Source organism: Gordionus sp. m RMFG-2023, chromosome 2, assembly GCF_954871325.1.
Source record: "Gordionus sp. m RMFG-2023 chromosome 2, tfGorSpeb1-WG-v2, whole genome shotgun sequence".
Classification (NCBI taxonomy): Eukaryota; Metazoa; Nematomorpha; class Gordioida; order Chordodea; family Parachordodidae; genus Gordionus; species Gordionus sp. m RMFG-2023.
Window position 1 is genome coordinate 34,307,558 of NC_088776.1, and position 25,505 is coordinate 34,333,062.

A 25,505-nucleotide genomic window follows, 5' to 3' on the forward strand; every position below is an offset into this window, starting at 1 on the left:
AAATATTCTTTTCAATTTTATTTTTTCTAATATATTTTTGAAAAAATTAAGCGCGAGCACTGTTCGATATTAAATTTATTGTCCGAATAGCTCGGCCTACATCGGATCGGGCTTCAATAAATTTGTTAAGCGCTTGTGACCAATTTTCCATCCCCTTTAATTCTTACAGATTTTTTTTCCTTTGAAATATTTCTTCAGCAATTTTTTTAACCTTGATATTTTTTTTATATAGCCTTTTTTGGTTGAGTATTTTTTTCACCGTCCTTTTTTTGCCACCAAAAAATATGTAAACCATATTAATTAATTCATAAATATTTTCCATTTCAGTCTTCTACATTATAAGTATTATCTTATATTCAAATTAAACTTTAAAATATGAACATAATATACTTAATTAAATAATGCCACAATATTTATAAGATTAAAAACTTAATTAAATATTTTATATAAAATAATCATTCCAAAAAAATTACCAGTAGATAATATATATTGAAACGAAAGCAACAAAATAATTTATAACACCAAAATATCCTGGTTATTGAAAAATAAGACATCTATTCATCATATTAAATTTTTTATCCTACATATTATATGACAAATATTGTATTGCTATTAAATATGTTAATTTATTGAGGGGATACTATAACATATGCTCGAATTTGAAAAAATATGAGGATAAGTATACACTTGAGTCTTTCTAAATAAATTTTTTACTCTGTTACAAAACCACCAATAAGATATATTAATTAATTTTGGATACAATTTTTTGAGGAGAATTTTTTTTTGTTCATAAGGCACCTTCTCATTATTCATACATAAGTCTCCTTGATCCATAGTTAAATCCTGCCTTGAGACCGGGCATATAAAATATGTTAAATCCCACATAAAAAAAAATAAGGGACTTTTATTTGGAATTATCTTTTCTTTTAAAAACAAGCGGTATGTTTTTTTTTTAAATATTTCTTAACTATTTACAAAAAAAATTTTTTCATAATTTTATTTTATTATATTTTTATCCTTGGGATTTAATTGTTTTAACCTGTAGGTTTTCTTATGCGTTGTGATAAAAATTTGTAATTCGTTTATTATTCAAGTTTTATTATTTTAAGATCTAAGGTAACATATTGTCTATATTAATTTTCAAAAAAAATTTTTTTTTTTTATGGAATGAATTATGATATATTTTTTAAAGATTTTTATATATGCTTATTTTTCGATAATTTTTTTTATTTAGTAATGTATTTTTTTCCAAAGTTAGTTCTAGTGCCCCATCCATCACTGTACCATTTATTCATTCATATTTTTAACATATTGGAAATTTTTAAATTCTATGAAATAATAATTCTTTAAATTCTTACCCGATTCATTTTTTATTCTTCGAATATTAATCTATTTTTTTGGCATATAAAAAAATGAAGCTGAATAATATTAAAATAGTAATATAATATTATGTTTTTTTATCATTTCTAGGTCTATATCAATGTTCTAACAAAGTTTCTTATATAAATAATGCAATAAATAATGTGGAAATATTTTTATATTATTCTGTATACCCCTCCTCTGCACTTGTTAATATTATACTTTTAGCATATGTGAATTTTGGATAAGAATTCGCTTCATTACAAAGTTTGCCACCAAACTTCAATGGTTTTAAAATGCTCTTATACATATCTTAAGGATTTAATTTCAAAATGTTACTCTCAAAAATTTGATTAGGTTTAAGCAAATTAAAAGTTTATGTTAATAATATTTGAAAACTTTTTTAAAATAAATTTATAAAGAATTTACTAATAGCATAGTCATATCTTAAGAAAGTTTTACTGCATTTACAAATACATTACTACGATGTATATTTAAAATACGATAAATAATATAACCTTGATCCTGAGTAGGCAGGATATTTTTTGGCAAATTTTAAAGTGAAAATTCTTTGGACTTATAAATTTTTATTTATAAATGACTTAATTTGGGATTTTTATATATGTTTGTGTTCTTTTCCGGAAATGTGTATTTTTGAAATTTTAAATCATTTTTTGAGCTCTTTTTTTTAAATTTAAAAATCTGATTTTACCGGAAATTTATTCCATCATATTTAGAATACCTACCCCATGAATTTCGTACTTTTGGACTTAATATAATTTATATTAGTTTCAATAAATTTTTTATATAAATTATTGATTCAAATGCTAACTTCAATATTGTATACAATTTTTAGTATAGGTGTTCTTAACATGCTGGAATGCATTTCCGGTAAAATAAGATTTTTAAATTAAAAAAAAACGAGCTCAAAATATGATTTAAAGTTGAAAAATAACATGTCGGTAAAAACATACTGCTGCTAGCATTTATAAAATTAGAAATTCTATTCCAAAAATTATATATAGAAGACCGGGAAGAAAAGAAATTTACATCAGAAAACTTCATTTTATTTGAAAAATATCCAGGTTTAATAAGTGAAATTAAGCTACGTTATAGATAATTAATGCTATTTAAAAGTTATTTATGAAAAGTAACTAGTAATAGTTACAAGTAAATTTATAGAGAGGCAAAATAAGTTACTTTAACAAAAGGTAACTAACAGTTACATTTCAAAGTAACTAAATTGAAAATTATTTTATATTTATATAACTCATCATTTCTAATATAATTTTTTTTATTATATAAAAAATTTTGCAATTCACAAATTTTAATTAAAGGAATTTAAATGAAAATATAATTTTAAATAAAAAAAGAATTAAATTGGACTTTCAATATCTGCTTTTAAAATTCCACAATAGAGATAAACATAGAAGATAACTTTGAGGCAGGACCGTTTTTAATAAATCGACCCAAATAGGGCCATTTAACAACACTTCTTCAAACAGAATTGTTGGTCAAATTCTACTTAAAATTCTAAATCTTTTATGGAAAAATCTTTAATAAAAATATTTTGTGATTATTATGCATAAAAATTTATTTTTTGACCTTCTTTAAAAAAAATATATCACTTTTGTTATCTTTGAAGATTTTCTGCTCAAAATTATTTGGGGAATAAATCTTCAAAAAATCTTTCTAGATTTTTTTTTCGAACTATGATTAATTCCATAAAATGATTAGAGAATAATTATTAAAACGTAAATTTGATATCGATTTGATTTTATATATCCGTTCTTTAGATTTTAAAAACATTGCTAAATAATAGAGCGCACAAATAGCGTTTCACCTTGAATTCACAGTTAGCGCGAATTCACGATGAAGTATATATAATTCTCGTGAAAATACGAAAGTACTATATTTTGTATAATTGGCTCTAACTGTGAATTCAGGGTCAAACGCTGTCTTGCAAATGTAAAAGATGCATTTCAAATGTTGCACAAATTAATGAATTTAATGTTTGGCGCCAGAAACCATTTTAAAAAGCGCAAAGTGGCTTGCCTTTTTAAATACTTTTTATAATTCAAGTGTCGCATTTTTTTTGTTACAAATTAATCTATTCCTTATTTTTGTTAAATCAAAACCCCACCTCAATTTAAACAAGTGATGCATTATATTTTTTTAAATTTAAAAATTACATCAAAACAGAAAACCTCATTTGTGCACGTTAGTAAGGTATAAAAAGGTCATAAATGCAGAGATCTATATTCTTATGTATTATTTTTCTAATTTTTAAATGATTATCTTAAAGCCCTGTCAACACAATTCGAGTGCGGTCATTCTGAATTGGATTTCTGTAACTTTAAAAATTAAAATAGGTTAAGGTTGGGTCTCTTGACACTCGACCGGGCAAGAAAAAAATTTTCTGATCAGACTTACGTGAAATATACTACATTCTCAGACACATTGTAACTGAAAGTTATTATCTCCAATCCATTATTATTTTTTCATGATAATTGATATCTCCCCCTCTTTGTCTAATAAATTTTAAAATAATTTTTACAAAGAATAAACGCAATAAATATAAATCTTTTATGCATATCATTTGCATTTTATTTTAATTATATGGAATAATTAATTTTTTGTAAAATAAATAATCAATATATCAAAAAAAATTATTAATAATGGTATAATGTTATTTGGGCTCTATAAAATGTTTTGATTCTTCCTCAATTTCCTAAAAAAAAATCTTTTACAAATTTCATATTTCTATTTATATGGTTCTTTTTTTTTAAATTTGAGCACAAAGGAAGCAATGGAAGCCATCTAGATTACTTACATTCAAAAAAATTACATTACATCTGACTAGTTTCTTACCTCATATTGTAAGGGCTCAAATTTTATTGTTTATACATTTTTTTTATTGTTTTAATTTATATTATTTGTCATTATATGATGACACTTAAATTCATCAATATTTTATAAGTTTAGCATTTATGGTAAGAAAAAATTTCAATTGCATACTAATATAAATAAAGAATATTATAAAAATTAAATTATTAATTTTAAATCCTCAGTTTTTAATAAAGCACAATAAATTTTTTTGGATCTTCCAAAATTATAAATAATTAATTATAATTTGTACCTAATAATCTATAAATATATGACATTACATATATATTTTTTTTAATTTTATTACTCTGATAATACATTGTGCATAGTGACAACAAAAACATTATTTTAATTCATTTTTAAATGAAAATTAAAAAAATTCAGATAATATTATTAATGATACCTGATCCAAAAATAAAATCTATAATATAAAATATTTTTTCCCTAACATTATTATTATTAATACCTTTAATGAATAATTCAGTAGGCTGCTCCGGATCAGATTTCATAAAACTATAAATGATGCCAATATCTGAATACTTTCATCTGAAAACGGAATGTTATAGGAAGAAGGATTTAGATACAAAGCTGATAATAATTAGATGGTAAATCAAAACAATTCGAAACACAGTAAAAAAAATATTACGAAAAATAATATATTTAATTATTTATTTTTAAAATATAGATTAAAACTTTTTAAAATATAGATTAAAACTTTTTAAAATATGTTGATAAAATAAAAATCATTATTCGGACTTATTTGTCTTTTTCAAATTAATAAAATAATGTTTTAACAATTGTTAAGTGAATTTTTAATAATAAAATGATGATGAAAAGAGCATTCCTAAACACATAAATTTAAGATTTTATCACTATAAAATAATTTGAAAAATATGGAAACTCTGATCTTCTTTAAATATATTATATTCATAGATGCCACGGAAGGGAAGATTTCCCTGAACCCACAAAAGCTTAATATTTATCTACCCAGTTAGGTTTAGGTCTCATAAAAAAATTTAGCGGGAGAGTCTGTATTTTAAACTATAAGATAAAATTTATCTAATTTTTTTATAGTTAAACAAGTATAAACCAACTCTTAGGTCATGTCGTCGTTTGTCTTATTTTTAAAACATTAGGACACCTTATTCTGTTTTGTTTTATAGATTTAAATAACCTCTTTCTTTATATATCTAAGGAAGCTATATAAAGATTAATGAAAACATGGCATTGAATAGGAGGGTGACTAAGTTCAAATCTTAATTCACTGTTCTAAACAGAAATAAGTTTCAAAAATGGGGCGAATGGGGTCACATTTTAAGATTTATTATATTTAGTAAAATGCATATTTCTTTTTTATTATTGGAATTCGTAAAAAGATTTTATTTTAATGCAATCAATAAGATATCTCAGTTAATAATAGTACGGCTGACTCCCAAAAAAAATGACTTTTTTTAAATAAACTATTAAAAATGAACGGTTAATCGGATTTAAATGATATTACATTTTGTGCAGAACCACATCTTATTTTAACGGCTCTATGTTGGACAGGAGAAATGTCCTGAGAAATTACTCACAACAATTTTAGTAAATAAACAAGCAATTTATGTTAGTATTCTAGCTATAGCATTGCTATATGATGATCTTATAATAAAAACTTTTATTAAGATAAGCGCTGGAATTCTGCAACGTTATTTGTAAATTATTAAATAAAAGTTGAAACTTCGAGCCTTACAAAGAGTTATTAACAACTATAGATTTCTACCTCCCGAATGTTTGATGTGGAAAACCTAGACAGCTAGGACAGAAAAGAGTAATGTCTTCTTGCAGTGACCTAGCCAAGATTTATCCAAGGGTAAGTTATGGAAAAATTTTCAGGGTTTATCTTTAGAACCCCCACCAGCTCGGCCTTCGGCCAGGTCCCACTACAAAATTTTACAATTTGATATTATTGATTTTCCCATGTTTATTGTTATTATCCTTTTTAAATATATTTAATACTTTTATGTCATCTCTGTTAAAGCCTGAATAATTGGTAACACCAATTTTAAAATCTATGTGCTTTATTAATGTCTATGAGTGCAATAATTTTTAAAGTAGCCACAAAGGAAAAAATTATTAGCAACAAAGTTTTGGCCAGTTTACTTTTAAAAACGACTGAAAAACATTTATTCTAAAAATTTTAGCAATATTTAGTTCTTAATTAATTTTTGAATCCGTTTGATAGGTAGTATAAAGGAAGATTTATTAGCGAAATAAATATAATTCCTAAAATTGGTATTTAGATGGAAAATATAAAGAACTAAAAGTCTGATTTACGCTAATATTTAGTGCCTGACTCTACTTATTAGTTCCTCAATCAATTTTAATAACCAAAAAAGAAATCAAGTTATAATTAAAATGAAAACTATGATGTCACGCTCTAATCGTGCGGTTAGTCAAGCTTTTGAAAGCACTAGTTCTGAAACTTATAACAAACAATTAACTAGTGCTTTATTAGTACATTTTATTCTTTTATTCAAAAATGTAATAGAATTACAAGCTAGATAAAAACTATGATATCACTCCTTAAGCATAATGTCAACCAAACTTTTCAAAGCATTGACTGTAAAATTTCAATAATTATTGCGTGTTGTATATTTTATGCTCAAGCCAGTTATCTAGAAGAAAGAAAGATCCAAAGAAAAAGGAAACATTATTGGCAAAAAAAATTCCATGAAAGAAAATCTTAGAATCACAGAATATAAGCCAATAATATGTAATGCCGATTAATATTTACTAATTCATTAATTAGTTTTTCCAGTCAACAAACTAAAACCAATTATAAATAAATATACTTGCATATTTTATGCTGGATCTTAAATAACGGATTTTAAATTGCGATTCAAAAATCAATTCGTCTCAACACTTTAAGGTTTCTTTTCCCCTATATTTTTGAAGGAATTTTATGATTCCATGATCTTTATAGATGTTCTTTTCTGTATTTAATAGATATAGAAGTTAAAAGTTAAATCTAATATAATAGAGTTTATTTTCAATTTGAATCTGAATCATTTCAAGATTCGATCCTAAGTATAAAGTTTGCCAAACTTTTGAAAACCAATCTTCAATCCTCTTAGTAAATAGTATAAATAAAAAGGTTATTAGTAAAATACGTAAATGACTAATGTTTTTTCAAGATAGATAGAACGATGAAGTTAATAGATTTGTGGAATCTTTAAAACATGTCATATAACAAAATAAGATGGCTTGGTTTTGGTGAAATTTAAATAGATTAGAATGTATTAATGTCACTAGGGGGGAAGGGCGCAGGGACTAGAGTCCCCTGAAAAATTTGAAGAACCTTCTCCAAATTTTGAATTTTTTTTATACCACTAAAAAAGAAGGTAAGTTAGCTTTAAAAAAAAGGTTAGTGATGCCCATGTTATAATGGATAATTTTTTGCCCTCAAATGCTAAAGTTGAGCTATTATTAGGGACAGTATAATTTGTAGAAAATTCTTTATGTGAAAATTTGATTATAAGGTTAGATATATCTTTATTAATGTTTATTAGAAGAAGATTTCTGAGATTATTTCATAGAATTAGAAAATTATGGAGTGGTTTTATGAATTTAATAAAAATGAAAGTAAAATTTCCCATGGGGCAATTCACGAAGTAGTATAAAATACAGATATTTATGATCAGATCGAAATCTGAAATCTCACCAATGTTTGCCTCTCCTCACAGGAAAACTTTATAAAGCAAAATATTCAATGCAGCTATGTCAAAGTTTATATGCAAAATACAGTCTAAAATCTAATATTTCATTAATTATTTCAGAATTAACTGATGTTAATTACCATTAAATATTTAATTAACTTTACATTTTTTTTCAAATTATTGCTAAGTAATATGCATTATAGATCCGGGCCGGGTCTAAATTTAAAAAATAATTTCGGTTTGAGCTGAATCGGGCCTAATATTTATTAAAGATTTTGAGCCGGGTTAGGTTTAAATTTATAAATATAGGATATCATAACATTTTGTCAAATAAATTCATATATTTATAAATTCTTGCAAGAAACAAGAGGCTAATATTTTTTATTGTAAAAAAATTTCTACAATAAAAAAATAAAATTTTTCTATATAAATTGGCCGTGCGGAAAAATAATATTTACTTCGGGTCAGGCTTTTCTGGACAAATAAAAAAAATATATTCGGGATCGGGCCAGACTTGAAAAATTAGGCCCGATGCAGATCATTAATATGCATACATTGCAGGGGGGGGCATGGGTTGGGGGGGGGGGCTAAAGAGGTATTTTTTAATAGCATTTTCTGAAAGGAGGGGCGAATTTCACATTGGCCTTCCCTGGCTTTGCCTAGGAATCAAACATTATATTCGCATAGGATAATGCATCATAACACAGTTCAAAGATTTTCCCAGAATTGATATCTTAAAACAAATTTTCAGAATTTATCAAATCCAATTCTTCCCATATTCAAGATAAAATGGTTTATAAATCCAAATATTTCAGTCTTTGGAAATATTGCGCCTAATAATTCAAGATATGAGACGTATCAGAAGATAATATCATATCAGCTAAACCAATGGAAAATGGAGTTCTAACTGTAATCCAAGGAAATGGGGACATTATACAACATCGAGTCAGATAAAAAAATAATATTTTAATATAAAGCATATTTGAACATTCACCTAACGAGTTCCCAATTAAATTAAAAGATTATATAATTTCATTCAAATAGTTATACCGTTTATTTTTACTAGTATTTTTTAAAATCATCAGTTAATTGGTCACTATTTTCTTTTCTTAATCTAGAATTGCTCGTTTCGTTTTTTTTGGTAGTTTTGTTTAAATTTATATGCCGTTTCTCAAGGAATCAGGCATTTATTTAAAACTCTAGTAAAATGTTATATAAATCGAGAAAAATTATGTAGATAAAAATATTTCTGGAACCCAAATTATTAAAACGCTGAAATAGTAAAACCACTTAAAATTAGAACGTTGCAAGCAGGCTTTATACCGTATTCTAGTAGTAAACTATGATGCATATAATATGTTTCCAATGCACATTACGTTAGAGACATCATTTAACCTTTCACCAGATAGTGATAGAATTTTGTAAAAGATCTTTAAAACCCAAAAAATAAATCCTTTTTTTAAAAAAATTTCTCGATTTTCTGTTTCTAATATCCTTTTTTAGATTTCCTACACATCATTTGCAAATTGGGTAATGGCTAAATGTCTTCTAATTCGGCTCATAGGAGCCTGCATGGGAAAATCCGTTATCATTGTTTTAATTTATATTCGTTTTTTTCCAATATTTAGCTGCTATCTTTTTAAGAAAATCCCCAAGCCCAAAATGATAGTTTCTAAAAACGTGGTTTAACCGATATTTTAGTCCGTTAAAAAATCGCTTAAAAGGCTAATATAGTAATTATAATTACCCAACTATATTTGCAAGGCTAAAATATTTTTTAAATGATAATCAACCGAGAGAATTAATCTTGGAAGTTATGTTATAGTAATTATTAGTTGCTTAATAACTTTTTTATATAAATGATTCGATAAAGTACAAAACATTTTGATATTTTAATGCAGGAAATTTTAAATTTTCGCTAAAATTTCCCAATATCATTAATCATTAATCACTAGTGGTTTAAATTGAATAAACGTTTGCCTGCATTAGTTATATTATAGAAGTGAATGATTTATATTCAAAATCAAATAATAATTAAATATATAAAATAAAATTGTATATAGTCATAGAGAAATAAAATAATTTTTTTATCGATATTTATAATATCCTTTTAATACAAAAATAATTAATAAAGTTAATTATAAATAGGAAATTTAATTTTTTTTATATTTCAAGTTTAAAGAATATATTATTAAAGTAATAATAAATTGCCATAAAAGTTTTTTCAAATTGGGATTAGAATTGGAGCCCCAAAAATCCTGATAATATAGATAATTAAAAATTGAATTTAATTAACTTTTTTTAATTTTAATTTTTTTATTTCTTAAGAATCTGACCATGTTTCGGTTAAATTATCATCTTAGACAAATTATATTCATCAAAATTATACACGGAATAAACAATTCAATTCAATTCTTCAACTAGTAAAATATTGAAATTATGATAAAAGTTTTATCGAAAGTTATAACATGCATTCTAGATATCTAAAATAAAATGCCAGAATTACAAAATCTAATAAGAATGAAGTTAAAACAGTAATAGTATAAGGAAATGTTTCTTATTTATAATATTCCAAATTAATTTAAATTATAGTTAAAAGGTAGTAAATTATTTATAAAATGTTTTTAAGATAGCGTGATGTCTATATATATTCTTTATAATTATCATAAAAAATAATTTTAAATCAAGTTTTACAATTAATTCTTCATACTTATATTTAAATTAAATAAATTTTAATATTGAATCCATTATTTTAATGCTTAATGAATTTTGAAGCCTTTTTTAATCAATTAATTTGTAGTTTTTTAACAAGCATTTGAGAAATTTTTTAATTATGCATTTTTTAAAAATATTCTGGCTAGCATATATTTTTATTTTTTTAAAAATGTCTTGATAAGATATAAAATATAAGTGAATAATTATACCTTCTTTTTTGTAAAAATTGATAGAAATTAATTTTTTATTAGATCTTTTTCGTCAAAACTCCTTTTTCTAAAATAAAAGATTACTACTCACTTTACCATTAAAATTATATCATCAATAATGATTTCAAAAATATTTCTTATGTAAGAGGACTTTTACAAAAGGCATATGTCGACTGGACAGATAGAAGATAACAAATCTGATCCTTATGCATATAGGAATTATCTTAAATATACTCTACTAACCTCCCCAAAACTAAGTAGCTCTAATGCTGAAACCAACAATGATGTGAGTGGGGAGGAAAATAGCACAGACGAATACACACTAAGTCCAGTAACTCCGTTTGATCATGATCTTCTTCCCACGTCAGAGTTCATAAACAACAATGGTGTCAATAAGGATGCTAATAATAGAATTAACGTGGAAGGTTTTTGCACAAACACCTCGATCAAGCATAACATGCCAAAAAAGCGAATTGTCGCGAATAACAGTTATTACGAAGATAAAAACGCTTTTAGGCTTTCTTGTTTAAAGGAAAATAAAAATCTAAAGAATGGTCTGCCCCAAAAATATAATACAGTTGATGGACAAGTGAAATCAATAGGTCCTATTAACAATAAAGGTAATAATAAGCCTGAAAATATTAAATTCATGATAAATAATGAAAATCAAAGCAAAGCAGCTACTAATATAAGTTCCAATTTACGCGTCAGTAAAAAAAATCCAACTCAAATCCGGAATCGAAGTCTAGATTTTATCGATACCACCCGTTTTAATATGGTTAGTAGTAACCTAATTAGCTGTCCAGAATCTCATTATAATTCTAAAGAAATTGTTCAAAGGACTCCAAACAATGCTTACGTCCAGTCAAATGGCAATTTATATGATGACACTCTAAATTTTTCAGATAAGGAATTTATGCATCACCCATTACCAAAAACGGGGTCCAGCAATTATAACTCATTACACAATTCCAAGGCGTATCGATTTAAAGATAAACGTTTAAAAGAAAACCCTGATCAATATCCTCGCATGGTTTATAAGATGTTTATTTTGATGATAGCTCTGATCTCTATATTCTTTTGTATCGTATGCATCTTTTCGTTATATTTTTCAGGTTAATAATATATTATAGATTTCCATTCAAATTCAAAGACCTACAGAGGTATACTTATTATAGAGCCTGGTCTGGATTTTTATAAATAAAAAATCGAGACCGGGGTATTTTTAAGTTCGGATTTTTATTTTTGATTCTTTTGCAGACCGGATTAAAAACTTCAAAATTTCGTTATTTTGAATAATTTTGACGGAAATTTGTAAATTATTTCAAAAAATTGGAAATATGAACAGTAAATGAAAATTAAATGCTCCATTATTATATTATTTCCCTGCATTTCCCAACTATTAATAATTGTCATCCAAATTTTTTTTAATGGGCTTGACCCAGATTTTGCAAAAAATTATTTTTAGACCCAGTCCGAATATTTTTTGGACTTTATCCAATCTAAGTACACTTGATATCGTATTTTAATAAATATTTAAAAAGAGGATCAACATAATCATATAAGCTAATATTCTTTTAACACCAATAAATTATAATAAATTGTTATAACAATTTAGTTTTTCAGTTTCGATCTTTGCAACACCTCACATCACATACCTCATTATTCAATGACTTAGAAACATCTTGGTCATCTGCTTTTGGCAACAGTAGTGTTTCATCATTATTTGCCCAATTTAAAGGACCTCAACATTCGCAATATTCAATATTTATCAATCCTAATCTACCTAATAATTATCCACTATATCCTCCACATGCTCATAATATCCCCAATTCGAATGGAACTCTATTATCTACACCACACATATTTGAGGGCCCAAAGAGAGAGGAAGATAATTTGAATTTCGTGGGAGATCAAAATTTTCCATATGGAGACCATGACAATAGTGAATCGTCAGCTAAAGAAGTCTTAATAATAGAGAAAGACTCTGATATCCTAAACGGAACATTATCTCTTTTTAACGTAACTGGCGGTGGACAGAATAAAGAAAAAATGCAAAGCTTACATGGCTTATTAAAACAAGCCTTAATGAGTAAAGCGCATCCTTCTTGCTCCCAAATGTTGGTTGTACCTTGCTTAATATTTCCATACAACGGAACGGTTATGCCTAATATGTTTGGGCACAGAACTCAAACCGAGATTTGGAACAATCTAAAGATTTATAGCACTGTATTTAATTTGGGTTGCCACCCCATGGCATTTCTATTCTTTTGCTCGATTTTAGTGCCAAGATGTGGGTCTGACGGGGCAGCGATCATGCCTTGTAGAAGCGTATGTGAAGGTTGACCTATATATTAATAATCATAAATATTTTTTAGCTCTAACTAATTATTGCTTTAGATTGTCAAGAGAGAATTGCATAATTGAAAGCAAAGCGACATAATTTATTATTTATTTTTTTTTATACATTTAGTTTCCTTTTAAAAATTTCACTTAGATGTTATGCAACATTGTTCATTCTTTTTCGACGTGTTTTATATTCCATCCGTTCCCATTGATTGCAGTACTTTGAAAGAGAGTCAGGACTCCTATGTGTGCATTGGAGGACGTGAGCTTAAACAACTTCAGCAAAAAAGTTAGTATAATTAAAAAATATTTTAAATGACTTTACCCCCCCCCCCTCCCCACCATTTTCACTCACAAGCTGGCATCATAAAATAATAGTAGTGTTCCTATTCATTCTAGTTATTATTAATAAAAAAAAGGTACCTCACCCCTTTACCCGGGATATACCGTTTTAATTGTATTAATAAGCTGAATATTTTATAGAATGATATATTATATTATTGCTATATTACCATTTTAACATTACATTTGTTTATATAAGTATTTACATACCAATTGAAAGTTTTATATTTAAACATATTCGGAGCATTCTAAAAAAAATGTTTTACTAATTTTAAATTTGTCATTTATTCTTCCGTGCCATTAATCAAAAAAATATTTGTTATAGATAAAATAATTAATTGATCCGTTTTGATATTTAATCGATATTTTATTGTGTTTTTAAAAAAATATATATTATGCTAAAAAATATTCTAAATAAATTTAAATATTTTTTATTAACATCAGGATTATCGTTATATCAATTATTTTTATTTATTCAAAAAATTGGTAAACTATCTAGTTAATTAATTGTTCATATATTCTAGATTGACTTAATATATAATTCATACACCTTTCATCCTTGATTTCTGAATAATAATTTGGGTTTTATTTAATGTTAATTTTTTTATTTGCAAAAAAGATGTTTTCCTAAAAACTTATAATGGTCATTGATCAATATAAATCTCATATTGAGTTTTTTTTTAATTTGAAGGTCACATATATAAAATAATATATTCATTTACCCATAGATTGAATTTTAATAAATGTGATATGCTCCTTATAATAATTAAGATTGTTTTATGGAATGAAAAAAAATAATGCATGGGATAGGATGAGATGGGGCCAATCATTACTCTTTTTTTTCTGAAGGTGCTATATGAACTATTATTCTTAGAAATAAATTTGATTTGATTTGACCCGATATAATAGATCTGAGTATTTAAAAAAGGAATTATCTTTTACAATTTGTTTAAACAAATAAAATTAAAGAACGAAAGAAAGAAAGAAAGAAAGAAAGAAAGAAAGAAAGAAAGAAAGAAAGAAAGAAAGAAAGAAAGAAAGAAAGAAAGAAAGAAAGAAAGAAAGAAAGAAAGAAAGAAAGAAAGAAAGAAAGAAAGAAAGAAAGAGAGATTTTTTTTAAAAAGATGCTACAATGATAATGTTAAAACAGTGAAAATTGTAAAATGCTAGTTGAAGGCACCTAAATTTTTAGTTCTCAGACGATTTTGCTCTTTATATTATGTCATCCTTGTTTGTTAACATGAGATTATAGCCAAAGCTGTAACGTATTTTTATTTTATAACTGTGTGGGCATTTAAAGAATGCGATACGGGTTTAGTTTGCGACACTAACCGTTGTATTAATAAAAGTTGGGCTTGTGATGGAAATCGGGATTGTCAGGATTTGAGCGATGAAAAAAATTGCACTACAAAATATATCGATATAGCTCTTTCAGAGAATGATGACAAGAAAAACTTAGAATACGATAATGTAGTTAACTCTTTAAATGCTCCATGGAATGTTAGAGGTATAAACATAATTTATTTTTTTCCTATAACTTTTTTGTCACATCCCTTTTCAAAATTTATCATACACTTTTCCAATATTAATTAGATCCGATTAGAAAACCATGTTTTGAAAAAGGTCACTTTGTTTTTGAATAAGGACACTATGTAACTAATAAGATCTATATACCATTTCTTTACTTTTGTTGATTAAAATGCTCTAAAATTTTAGAAGATAATCTCAAACATGCCTTCGATTCTTCAATTTTATTATACGAAAAAATCTTATTCAACGATGAATCAATAGCTCTATCCTTCGTATGCACCGACTACAATAATAACATAACCACAAGTTTCAATGAAAAATGCTTAGAGATGGGTTTCAAGTAAAAATAATTTAGTAAAAATATTACTTATTTTGATTTATGTCAATTTGTTTTTTCTTCACCATTTACTAATCCTACTAAGCTCTCAAACGCCATAATTAACTATCCATCCGACCACGCAAATCTATTCATCACCAAAAATAGCAAAGGATCCTATAGCCAGTTGATTCAAATTATTGGACCACCTTTTATTTCTCCGCAAATCTATCCCAATCATCTGCTCGATCCTTTTCTTCTTAAATTCAAACACTTACCCAGTTATTCCTGCAAACTAATTCTTTCGAGCTATTAATTTCCTAAAACTTCCATTCATATCTCGAGTTTACGGGGGTTTATCTTTTGCTTTTGTGTAGTTCTGCTCATCGATTTCAAGATAAATAGGAATTTGTTATTACCCATTAAAAAAATGTGTTAAATTTGGTTTTCTATTTAATTTAGTAGGAACCTCTATACGAGTCCTTCTTTGCTATCAAAATAAATGGGTTACCTCACTTCTGTCAAAAGTGATGACCTTTGAGTTGAGGGTGATTAAACCTAAGATAGAATTCATCCATTCAAACTCTAATTAAAATATTTAAGCTTCTCAAACTCCTGTGTATAGAAATACAGTTAGATCAGTAGAGATATCGATATATGGATATATATATATTCTTTGTCATCAGTGACGTAGCCAGGATTTTCTCATGAGGGGGGGATTCCAAACCTCCCATTTTTATGAACACTCACTTGCTTATATCTTAGGTTATGTAAAATTATTTTAAATATTTAATGTAACAAAATTTTAGAGAGTATTTCATTATAGATTTTATTTATTATATAAAAATATTTTAGCATAAATAACATGTATTTGTTTTTATTATTTAAAATAAATTTCAAAATGTAGATATTTTATAGATTATAATATTAAAAATTTTATCAAAAATTTTATCGCATAAAAACTATGTATAATTAAAATATAAAAAATTGATATTAAAAATTGTGGCTTAATAACAGCCTGCAAAAGATTCTCAGCATCTGCTGAATCCTTTTCCTTGCTTGATATATAAAATTACAGTGCTGAAAATACAATATCATATAATTTATTTAAAAAGATATAAAAATAATCAAATACTGTATATCAATTATTATTTATAATAAATTAAAAACATAAAAATAGTTGTAATTTAAAAAAAAAAAAATTTTAAATATATTGGGGGGGGGGTCTCCTTGCCTATGCCACTGTTTGTCGTAAATTCTCTCTTTTTGATCACTAGTTATTAAATGAACTTTTGTCCTTCTAGGCACAAATGAACCACATGTGTCTGACTATCGAAACTATCAATAAATCGTTTATGTGGTTGCATTTATTAGTTTTTAAATTTTCTGCTCTTATTATGAAGTTGGTAGAAAGGGATCTGACAAAAAGATCAATTCAAGTGTAATCTTAAGCATTATTGTCATATTATCGGGTCTGGTCTGATTGTGTGGTCTGAGGCTAGAGAGTTCAGGTGAAAAGGGGATGTTCGCTGTGGTTCAAATTCTTGGAATTGTGTTGTCTGGGTAGTTGCTTTTTGAAAAGCCACAATTAAAGGGTGAAGGCTCAGGCTGTGAATACTGATTTTACAAAGAGGATGTTAGTGTTAAAATTTCTTAGGAAGACTGACTAATAGCGATTCTAAGTTTTTCTTAGTAAGGGTTTCAATTTATTCATATCCCAGTTTGGGTATAAGACTAGGACTACTGAATACGACAAATGACTACGACTAATATTTCCTACGTAATGAACCAAAATGATTTAATTTAAATTACTAAGGTTATAAAACTATAAATTATTAAATAATCGCATTATATTTATTAAAAAAATGAGCAAGCGTATTATATAAATAGATATGAATGATGTTATTTGAAGGATATTGAATTGGTATATTAATTAAATCGTAATAAATTTATTCTATAAAAGCAAAACCTTATATTATGGCTCAACGTGGAGAAACCTGCTAACTATGTCCTCCATTAGTATTCCCAAAAATTCCTATCCTAGATTGACACTTAACAAAGATCCCAACATCAATACTCTTTTAAATAAGATCAAATACAAGTTATAGGATATCAATTCTGTTATCAATTTTTATTTCATTCTTTTAGTTCCTAAGATTTTTTAAAATATCAATTTTTAATTCTGCTAAGTTCAGAGAACCCCTAATAATAATTTAGAAGGAAAATGTATCGAAAACTTTAAAATCATCCATTTACTTTCTGAGCCTTAAGTTGATTAAACATGAATATGAATTAGGGTTGTTAAATAGCTACTAATATTTTATCCAGAAAAATATTACGAAAGCTTTAAGATTTTGCTCATAGGTAGCACAAACGTTTGAACATCTATTAACTAAATCTCAAGGCTTAGGCAATATTTTTCTCCTAAAATATTGAGTTAAACGTTTTTAAAAATTGGCTTAAATCAAGTCGTTTAGTAACACTAATAGATATCATGAATAAATAAAATATTTACACTATAATATTTTTAATAAATTCGATTTTTTTTAGTCATACAGTTTGTCAAAATGGTAAACCTGAGCACTTGTTTGAATGCAAACAGCCCGGTGAGTCTACAATAATTGACTTATAATGTTGTAAATATTTACCCTTTATTTTCCAATAATTAATTAATAATTGCCGTGTACATATAACAGGTAACAACATAATTAATAAAAGTAGAAATCCCTTTTTCAAATATAAATAACACTGATAATATCTATATTTTGGTGGGAACAGGCATCTTAGGTTATATCTTTTATTTTTTCTGAAACAATTTGATATTTGATGTGAAATGCTCCCCGTTAATAAAACAAGATTGAATTTTTTTCAGCAAAAACAGCGATCTGATATTTTTATCCCCCAGTGAGATAAAAATTAGTTAATTGCTGCACCTCGGTACAGATCTTTATCTATCAGTTATTCCTGCCATTTAAATAATTCGATTGGTATAAAATATTACGATAATTTTTTAGTCGTAGGAAGTTCTATTTTCATGATATTCTCGCTTATAGTTTCAAAATATATTTATAATAATTCATCACTAAAGTTTGTGGGAAAATTTTGCACAATCCTTTAAAGAAAATGAGATTATCTCGGATAATAGGGGGGAAAATTTCAAACATAGGATCTTGGCCTTGGTTAGCCTCCATATACGGGGGAGAAAAAGAAGTCTATTTTTGTATCGGAAGTATAATCCATAGGAGATGGATTCTAACAGCTCATCATTGTATTGGAAAGTATAATTATTTTATACTTTATAAAAATGTATGATTAATTCAAACCAACCACTATTCAGTTACTATTAATATTATTTAGGGGAAAAAACATAAACTAAAAAATATTAAATTTTGCTTAAATTCATTATTACATTCATCTACTATGAGTTTAATACAACATTCCGATAAATCTTACAATTTTATTCTAATATAAATACACTTGAAAAGCCAATCTAATATGGATCGTTTTTTGATCAAAATAGGAGACGATAGGCGCACTGCTTACAGCGATTATAGGCAAACTTTTAGAGTCATTAAAATTATACAACACAAGGCATACGTTAAAAATATCAACGAAAATGATATCGCATTATTGAAAGTTTAATTCTTTTCATAAAATTAAAAAATTTAAAACAACTTTTGATCGAACCATTATAAATATTCGGAATTACCTTATTATTATGGCTATACTGGATTACTTGAATATTAAAGGCGATCTATGAGATTGTCTTTAAATTAGAAGTTTTGTTGTTATTTCTTTTTTAAAACAGGAAAATTATTATTGATTGTTTTAAAATTTTAATATAGTTAGACAAAGATATTCGTTTTAATTCGAGGATCCAACCCGTATGCTTACCAGAATTCAAATATTACCCTGAAGAGGGAACATTCTGCCAAGTAGTTGGATGGGGAAGAACCAAAACGAAAGGTAAAATCAATCATAAAGGAATTTCACATTTAATTATGTTGGGGAGGCTTATTCTATTCAATTTATTTCTAAGCTATTATTAAAGGGTGGGAATTTAAACCCAATATAGCTATTTGTGCCATACATCATTGGCTAAAAAGATTTGAAGATTATTAATTTTTTTTAATTATACCTGTTTTTAAAATACCAAAAAATAAATTAAATAAAAAACTGTTTAAATTTCAATAAATAGATTTTAGGACAGTTTAAACTTTTTCATCTGACAATTTTCAGAATTATAAAACATGAATTATTATGATTTTAAATGGAATTTATATAATTAGAAAGAGCGTTGATGGTTTTACGAGGAAGGTTGGTTTTATTAATTAATGCAAATTTTTATATTATTCAATTAAACAAGGCATTTATAACCCTTTCGCGCCCATGGATAACTTTTGGAATCATACTTTTTTAATAATATTTTTATGCAAATGGTCACTGATAACTTCTGAAATCATATTTTATTATTTGCTGTTTCGTATTTTATCATTAACTCGTTTTGTTTCATTTATTAATATATCAAATTGTTATAAAAAATCAATTTTTTCATACCATTTTCGCGCCAAAATTTATATTCATATTTCTGGTTATCAAAACTTGTTAAAAATATAAGTAATAATTTTATTATTAATATATATATAATTTTATTTTTTTATTAGAGCTATTAAACTTTTAAAACATGCAATAAAAGTATTTGAGAGAGTGTTAGAGAAGCGGATAAGGGAACAAATTAAAATTGATGAAATGCAGTTTGGTTTTAAATCGGGAAAAGGCACGACAGATGCAATTTTTGTGGTGAGACAAATGCAGGAGAAGTATCTTGCGAAGGAAAAGAAACTCTATTATGAGTTTGTTGATTTTGAGAAAGCATTTGATAAGGTGCCGCGTGAGGTTACTAGAGGGGCCTTGAGAAAATGAGGTGTGGAGGAATGGTTGGTTATCGCAGTGATGGCAATGTATGTTGGAGCACAAACAGCAGTATGGACGGATTATGGCGATAGTGACAGCTTTGAGGTGAAGGTAGGACTTCATCAAGGATCCGTGCTGAATCTATTATTATTTATCTTAGTAATGGATGTGGTGGCTAAAGAAATGCGTGAAGGACTTCCCTGGGAGCTATTATATGCAGATGCTCTTGTATTAATGGCAAACAGTGAGGAAGAATTGAGGGATAAAATTAGTAAATGGAAGATGACTATGGAAGCAAAGGGCCTGAAAATAAATGCATCAAAGACAAAGGTGATGATTGGTGGGGAAAATCTAAAGATGGAGGAATCCGGTAAGTGGCCTTGTGGTGTATGTAGGAAAGGAGTTGCTAGAAATTCTATCCAATGCACCAGATGCCAGAAATGGGTGCATAATAGATGTAGCGGGAAAAAAGGAAGTTTGATGTTAGGAAGAATATTTGTAGAACATGCATGAAAGGGATACATAATAATGATAACCTAGAAAATGGTGGTCTGGATATTGGCAATAAGTTAACTCTAGAAAAAGTTGATAAGTTTTGTTATTTAGGTGATATGCTAAACGCAGATGGTGATGTAGATTCTGCCATTGTTGCAAGGACCAGACAAGCTTGGAAGAAGTTCAGAGAGATGTCATCTATTCTTACAAATAAAAAAGTTTCTCTGAAGTTAAAGGGGAAAGTTTACGTAAGCTGTGTGAGAAGTTGTTTAGTTTATGGCGGCGAAACATGGGCAATGAAAACGACTCACGAAGCCATATTAGAAAGAACAGAGATGAGGATGATTAGATGGATGTGTGGGGTATCTCTGAGAGAGATAAAAACTACCAAGGAATTGCGAGCAAGATTGGGTATAGAAATGATTAGAATGGTAATGCGACGAAATAGACTAAGATGGTTTGGGCATGTGGAACGTATGACAAAAGATGACTGGGTAAAGAAATGCATAATTATGGAAGTAGGAGGATCAAGACCTAGAGGAAGACCCAAGATGACGTGGACAAATGTGATAGCGGCGGATATGAGATGAATCTTACAAATATTGATACTCATGACCGTCAAAAATGGAAAAGAAAAATCAGAGGGAAAACTGGCCTACCCGGGTAAACCTGGAAATCGCCATAAAACGGAGAAGAAGATATATATAATATTATTTAATCATTTTAGGTGCTGTAAATTGAGCATATCCCATTTGGCATCAATGGTATTTCTTATGCACTAAAATATTTTGTATGAATAAATGGAAATTTTAGGTAAATTACATAGGTTATTTAGATTTAGGGTTATGGAAATGAAAATGGGAAGGGAGGGGGGAATAGATTTTAATAATAGTTACCTATATTGATTATCTAATGTCTATTAAGGAGTTTTCGTGGATATAGGAAGAGGATCAAATTAAATATTTTTATAAATAACAAGTATTATGAGATGCTTTTTATATCAATATGCATTTAGATATGATTACACTTATCCCCGAGGGTGATATATCTATGGCTGATATAGAGAGCTCTGACTAAGAAGACAATTATTATTTGCAGGCATCATCTTATATTACAAATGAACTAGGTCTTGTATTGAAGGATATAATCGATGATACTTCTATAACTAAAATAAAAGATTACCATCTTTGGTCTAAAAAAGACATCGGAAACATGAATACAGAGTTTATTCCTATGTTGGAAGTTCCTGAACAGGATTCAACTTCTCTAACCTATTTACATAAATTCTTGGACAACCAGATAATTAGCAATTTTGTATCGGAAACAAATATTTATTCATTCTAATATTATGGTAAATCTATAAATACAGACAGCGATGAAATTGAACAATTTATTATAATACAATTATATATTAGCTTAGTAAAGATGCCTTCTATACGACAGTATTGGTTAGTTGAAACATTTATCCCACAGGGAACGGAACTATGTCCTGCAATTGTTTCCTTTTGATCAGGAAATTTTTCCATATTAATAATAACAAAGATATGGTAAATAGGGAAGATAAAGGACACAAAAAATTATTCAAAATTCAACCCTTCCTATGCCAACTAAAAAAAATTCAACCTGAAGAGAAGCTAGCTATAGGCGAATTCGTAATTCCCTTCAAGGGACGCTCTAAATTACGACAACACATTAAATAAAAGCCCCATAAATGGGGCATAAAAGTATTTGCCTTATGTGGCTTTTCCGGGTTTATATATGATTTTGATATACCAGGGAAAGTCTACTAATATCATAAAATGGATATGGTTTTTCGCCTGTCGGAAATAATATCTTCAAATAAAAACCACAAATTATAAATGGATAATTTTTTCTCTTCTTACCAATTATATATGATTCTTAAAAAAAATAATATTTGGTATCGGTAACGATAAGATTAAATCGCTTATCAGTGTGCACATTTAAAAATGATAAGGCTTTAAAAGAAGAAGGAAGAGGTGCTATAGATTACAAAAGCGAAAAAAATGGTATTATTATTTGCAAGTGGTAGGACAACAAAGTCGAAATTTATAGGTGTTTTACCTACAACTATAGTTGTGATGGTCTGTTTCGGATAAAGTCTTTATAAATGTAGAAATGCCCACAAAACACTATAATGAGGGAATGGGTGGAATAGAACTTCACGATATGAGAATTCCATTTATTGGATTCTTGTGTAATAAATGCCTGTCACCTTGTAGACGCCATATGAACGCATTAAATATGTTAAAATTTATGAAACTGCTAGTATTTAAAAAGCAGATAATAAAAGGGTTGATGTTAGCGGGAAAGGATAATACTAGGACCAAAAGACCTTCCAGCATAGTTATAAAAAGAAGAAAAGCTATCAATATTGCACCAATATCTAAAATAAGATATGACCAATTAGATCATTTCTCAATCCCCGTAACCAATTAGCAAAGATTGCGTAAAAGTCTATTCAAGAATTATTTGCCAAAAAATGAAATACTTATTTATGCTTAAATAATAAACGAAATAGTTATTTATTTTGAAATAAAATATTTTTTAAATGAACTTGCATTTTGCCTATTGATGATAATTAAAATCATTGAATAATTTTGATAGATATACTCGAAATAAGTTTTTTTGATTTTAGGGAAAAAAAGTGGGACGCGAAAGGGTTATATAAAAATCAATAATATCTAATCGTTCAAAATAAATTTCATACCCCCCCCCCCAACACCCTTCATATCATAATTAAACAACTATATTTTATTAATTGGCAGATATAAAAATAATATATTATATTGCACAATTATGATAGTAAGTTAATAATATTTAAAAAATATATTGACCATTATAAATAACTTATACTTAATAGATACAGAATATATTTTATTTATCCAGATTGATTCAATGATATGGAATTTATTCATATAATAAAATATGTTCCAATAACCGGGAAATATTTTTGTAAATTGAGAATTTTGTAATAAATTTGTTAATTCTAAAAAATATTATAAATTAAAATTATAAAACTATAGAAACGTATATTTAATCAAGATACGTTTCAATATTCCAACCAAATACGTCAGGTAAAAGTCCCAATATTAAGCAATTACGTTTGCAATGAATGGTTAAAAAAGTCCGAGGCGGAGATTAAAGATACTATGTTATGCGCGGGCTACGAAGAAGGCAAGAAAGATGCATGTCAAGTTTATTATAATTATACTAATCCTTGTTTTTATATTATTGAAACGAAACAGAAAAAATTTCACCCAAAAATAGGAAATACTCCTGTATTTAAACTTTTACCTAACATATTTTTAACATTTCTTTATAAATTTTTTTATAATTTTCTATTAAAAATTTGGTGATAACAAATATATATTTTGCAACTTCTAATTTTTATATCTAATTTGTCGAAGCATTTGTATTTCAATCCATTCCCCGTTACTATAATTATCATTTTCTTTTAAATTTATATTTTTTTCAAACACATAGTGACATTTTCCAAAGCATAGTGCCCTTTTCAGTCTAATAAATATTGATGACTAAAAAAGTTGTACACTTACTTTTGATAATTCTGACAAATGTTAAATAATTTGTTCATAATAGGGAGACAGCGGTGGACCATTATTATGCAAAAATGATAGAGGCCAGTGGGAAATTCAAGGGATCGTAAGCTGGGGAATCCTCTGCGCCGAACCCAAGTAAAAATATGATATCCAAAATAGAGTCCTGCAGGGTCGGTTCAGCAGTAATATCATCAATATAGACCTGGCCTGTGGCTTAAAATATGAAAATTTTATTTCCTTTCTATTCTCCCTTTTTTGCTTGATTGCATATCATAATTATAAAATTATATTAAAAAATTAGGAGGAGGGAAATATTTACTATATTTTATTATAATATTTTGTTATAAATAGAATAAAATGGATTTTTTTTCCCTTTTTCAGGTGGTAAGCTCCTTCAATATATTTTCCCATTTTATATCATTCATACAATCCATTTTATTCAATTTATATTTAGTGATATTGGCTTATAAACAATTATTAAATTATCAAAGATATTGCTGAATATTTAAATTTAATACATAACATAAAAATAAGTATATTTAGTTTAAGGTTTCTTTTTGTACAATCTTTTTTTTAAAATTCTGGGTTCAAATCATAACGGGCTGTGGTTAGATCTAAAAAAAATTGCAATCGGGTGGTGGGCGGGCTTGGGTCAACAAATAAAATCTATCATAATTTGAGTAATTTAAATATGAATACAAATTAGCATAATAAATTTTTTACCAAGATGTTGATTTCAATAAATTAATAATCTTTCAGTTTAAAAAATATTTAGCATCTCCCCTCCAATTGCCATGGCGGTGTAAAATTTGGTAAGCCGCCACCAGCTGCTCGTTGTTTTTTAAATTCCGTACTTTCCGTGTATATGTCTAATAAGAAATAACGATTGCGCTTATAACAAAGATTTATCATATAAATTTTATTTTAGGCTTCCTGGCGTGTATACTCGCGTTCCGATGTACGTAGATTGGATCTTACATAACATACAAAATAAATAGTCATGAAGTTATATTCATCCGAACAACTAAATAAATAATTTTTAATGTTTTGTGATTTGTATATGGTCGTAAATTTTAAACATATCATAATTTATATTTCATTATAATTATCATATTTT

The 25,505-nt window shown here is 27.0% G+C and overlaps 2 protein-coding genes across 6 annotated transcripts in view; one reads left to right on the top strand and one right to left on the bottom strand.

Moving 5' to 3' along the window:
- LOC135924280 (chitinase-3-like protein 1) overlaps nt 1-4,754 on the bottom strand; it is a 28,708-nt gene extending 23,954 nt beyond the window's left edge. The window contains exon 1 of the mRNA XM_065459334.1: nt 4,712-4,754. Within this exon, the coding sequence (XP_065315406.1) occupies nt 4,712-4,754 (43 nt within the window). The remainder of the gene's footprint in view (nt 1-4,711) is intronic.
- On the top strand, nt 4,700-25,481 carry LOC135925547 (atrial natriuretic peptide-converting enzyme-like). 5 transcript variants are annotated; one of them, XM_065460932.1, is made up of 15 exons: nt 4,700-4,875; nt 10,272-10,366; nt 11,014-11,982; nt 12,486-13,208; nt 13,365-13,502; nt 14,856-15,062; nt 15,272-15,425; nt 17,365-17,502; nt 17,952-18,007; nt 18,490-18,679; nt 18,887-19,037; nt 19,247-19,367; nt 23,874-24,025; nt 24,429-24,523; nt 25,317-25,481. In XM_065460932.1, the coding sequence occupies exons 3-15, from the start codon at nt 11,034-11,036 to the stop codon at nt 25,384-25,386; spliced, it is 3,144 nt and encodes a 1,047-aa protein (XP_065317004.1). In that variant the 5' UTR covers nt 4,700-4,875; nt 10,272-10,366; nt 11,014-11,033; the 3' UTR covers nt 25,387-25,481. The 5 variants fall into 5 exon arrangements, with proteins under 5 accessions (XP_065317004.1, XP_065317006.1, XP_065317007.1 ...); XM_065460934.1 differs by having other exon boundaries at nt 15,275-15,425; XM_065460935.1 differs by lacking the exons at nt 24,429-24,523; nt 25,317-25,481 and having other exon boundaries at nt 23,855-23,993.
- Nucleotides 25,482-25,505: the final 24 nt, after the last annotated feature.

Bases quoted from the DNA above. Each gene is read 5' to 3' on its own strand.
- LOC135925547 (XM_065460932.1), top strand. From the start codon at position 11,034: ATGTCGACTGGACAGATAGAAGATAACAAATCTGATCCTTATGCATAT. The intron at 13,209-13,364 runs GTTGACCTATAT...AATTTCACTTAG, and splicing joins TTGTAGAAGCGTATGTGAAG to ATGTTATGCAACATTGTTCA. The intron at 18,008-18,489 runs GTGAGTCTACAA...TCATCACTAAAG, and splicing joins GTTTGAATGCAAACAGCCCG to TTTGTGGGAAAATTTTGCAC.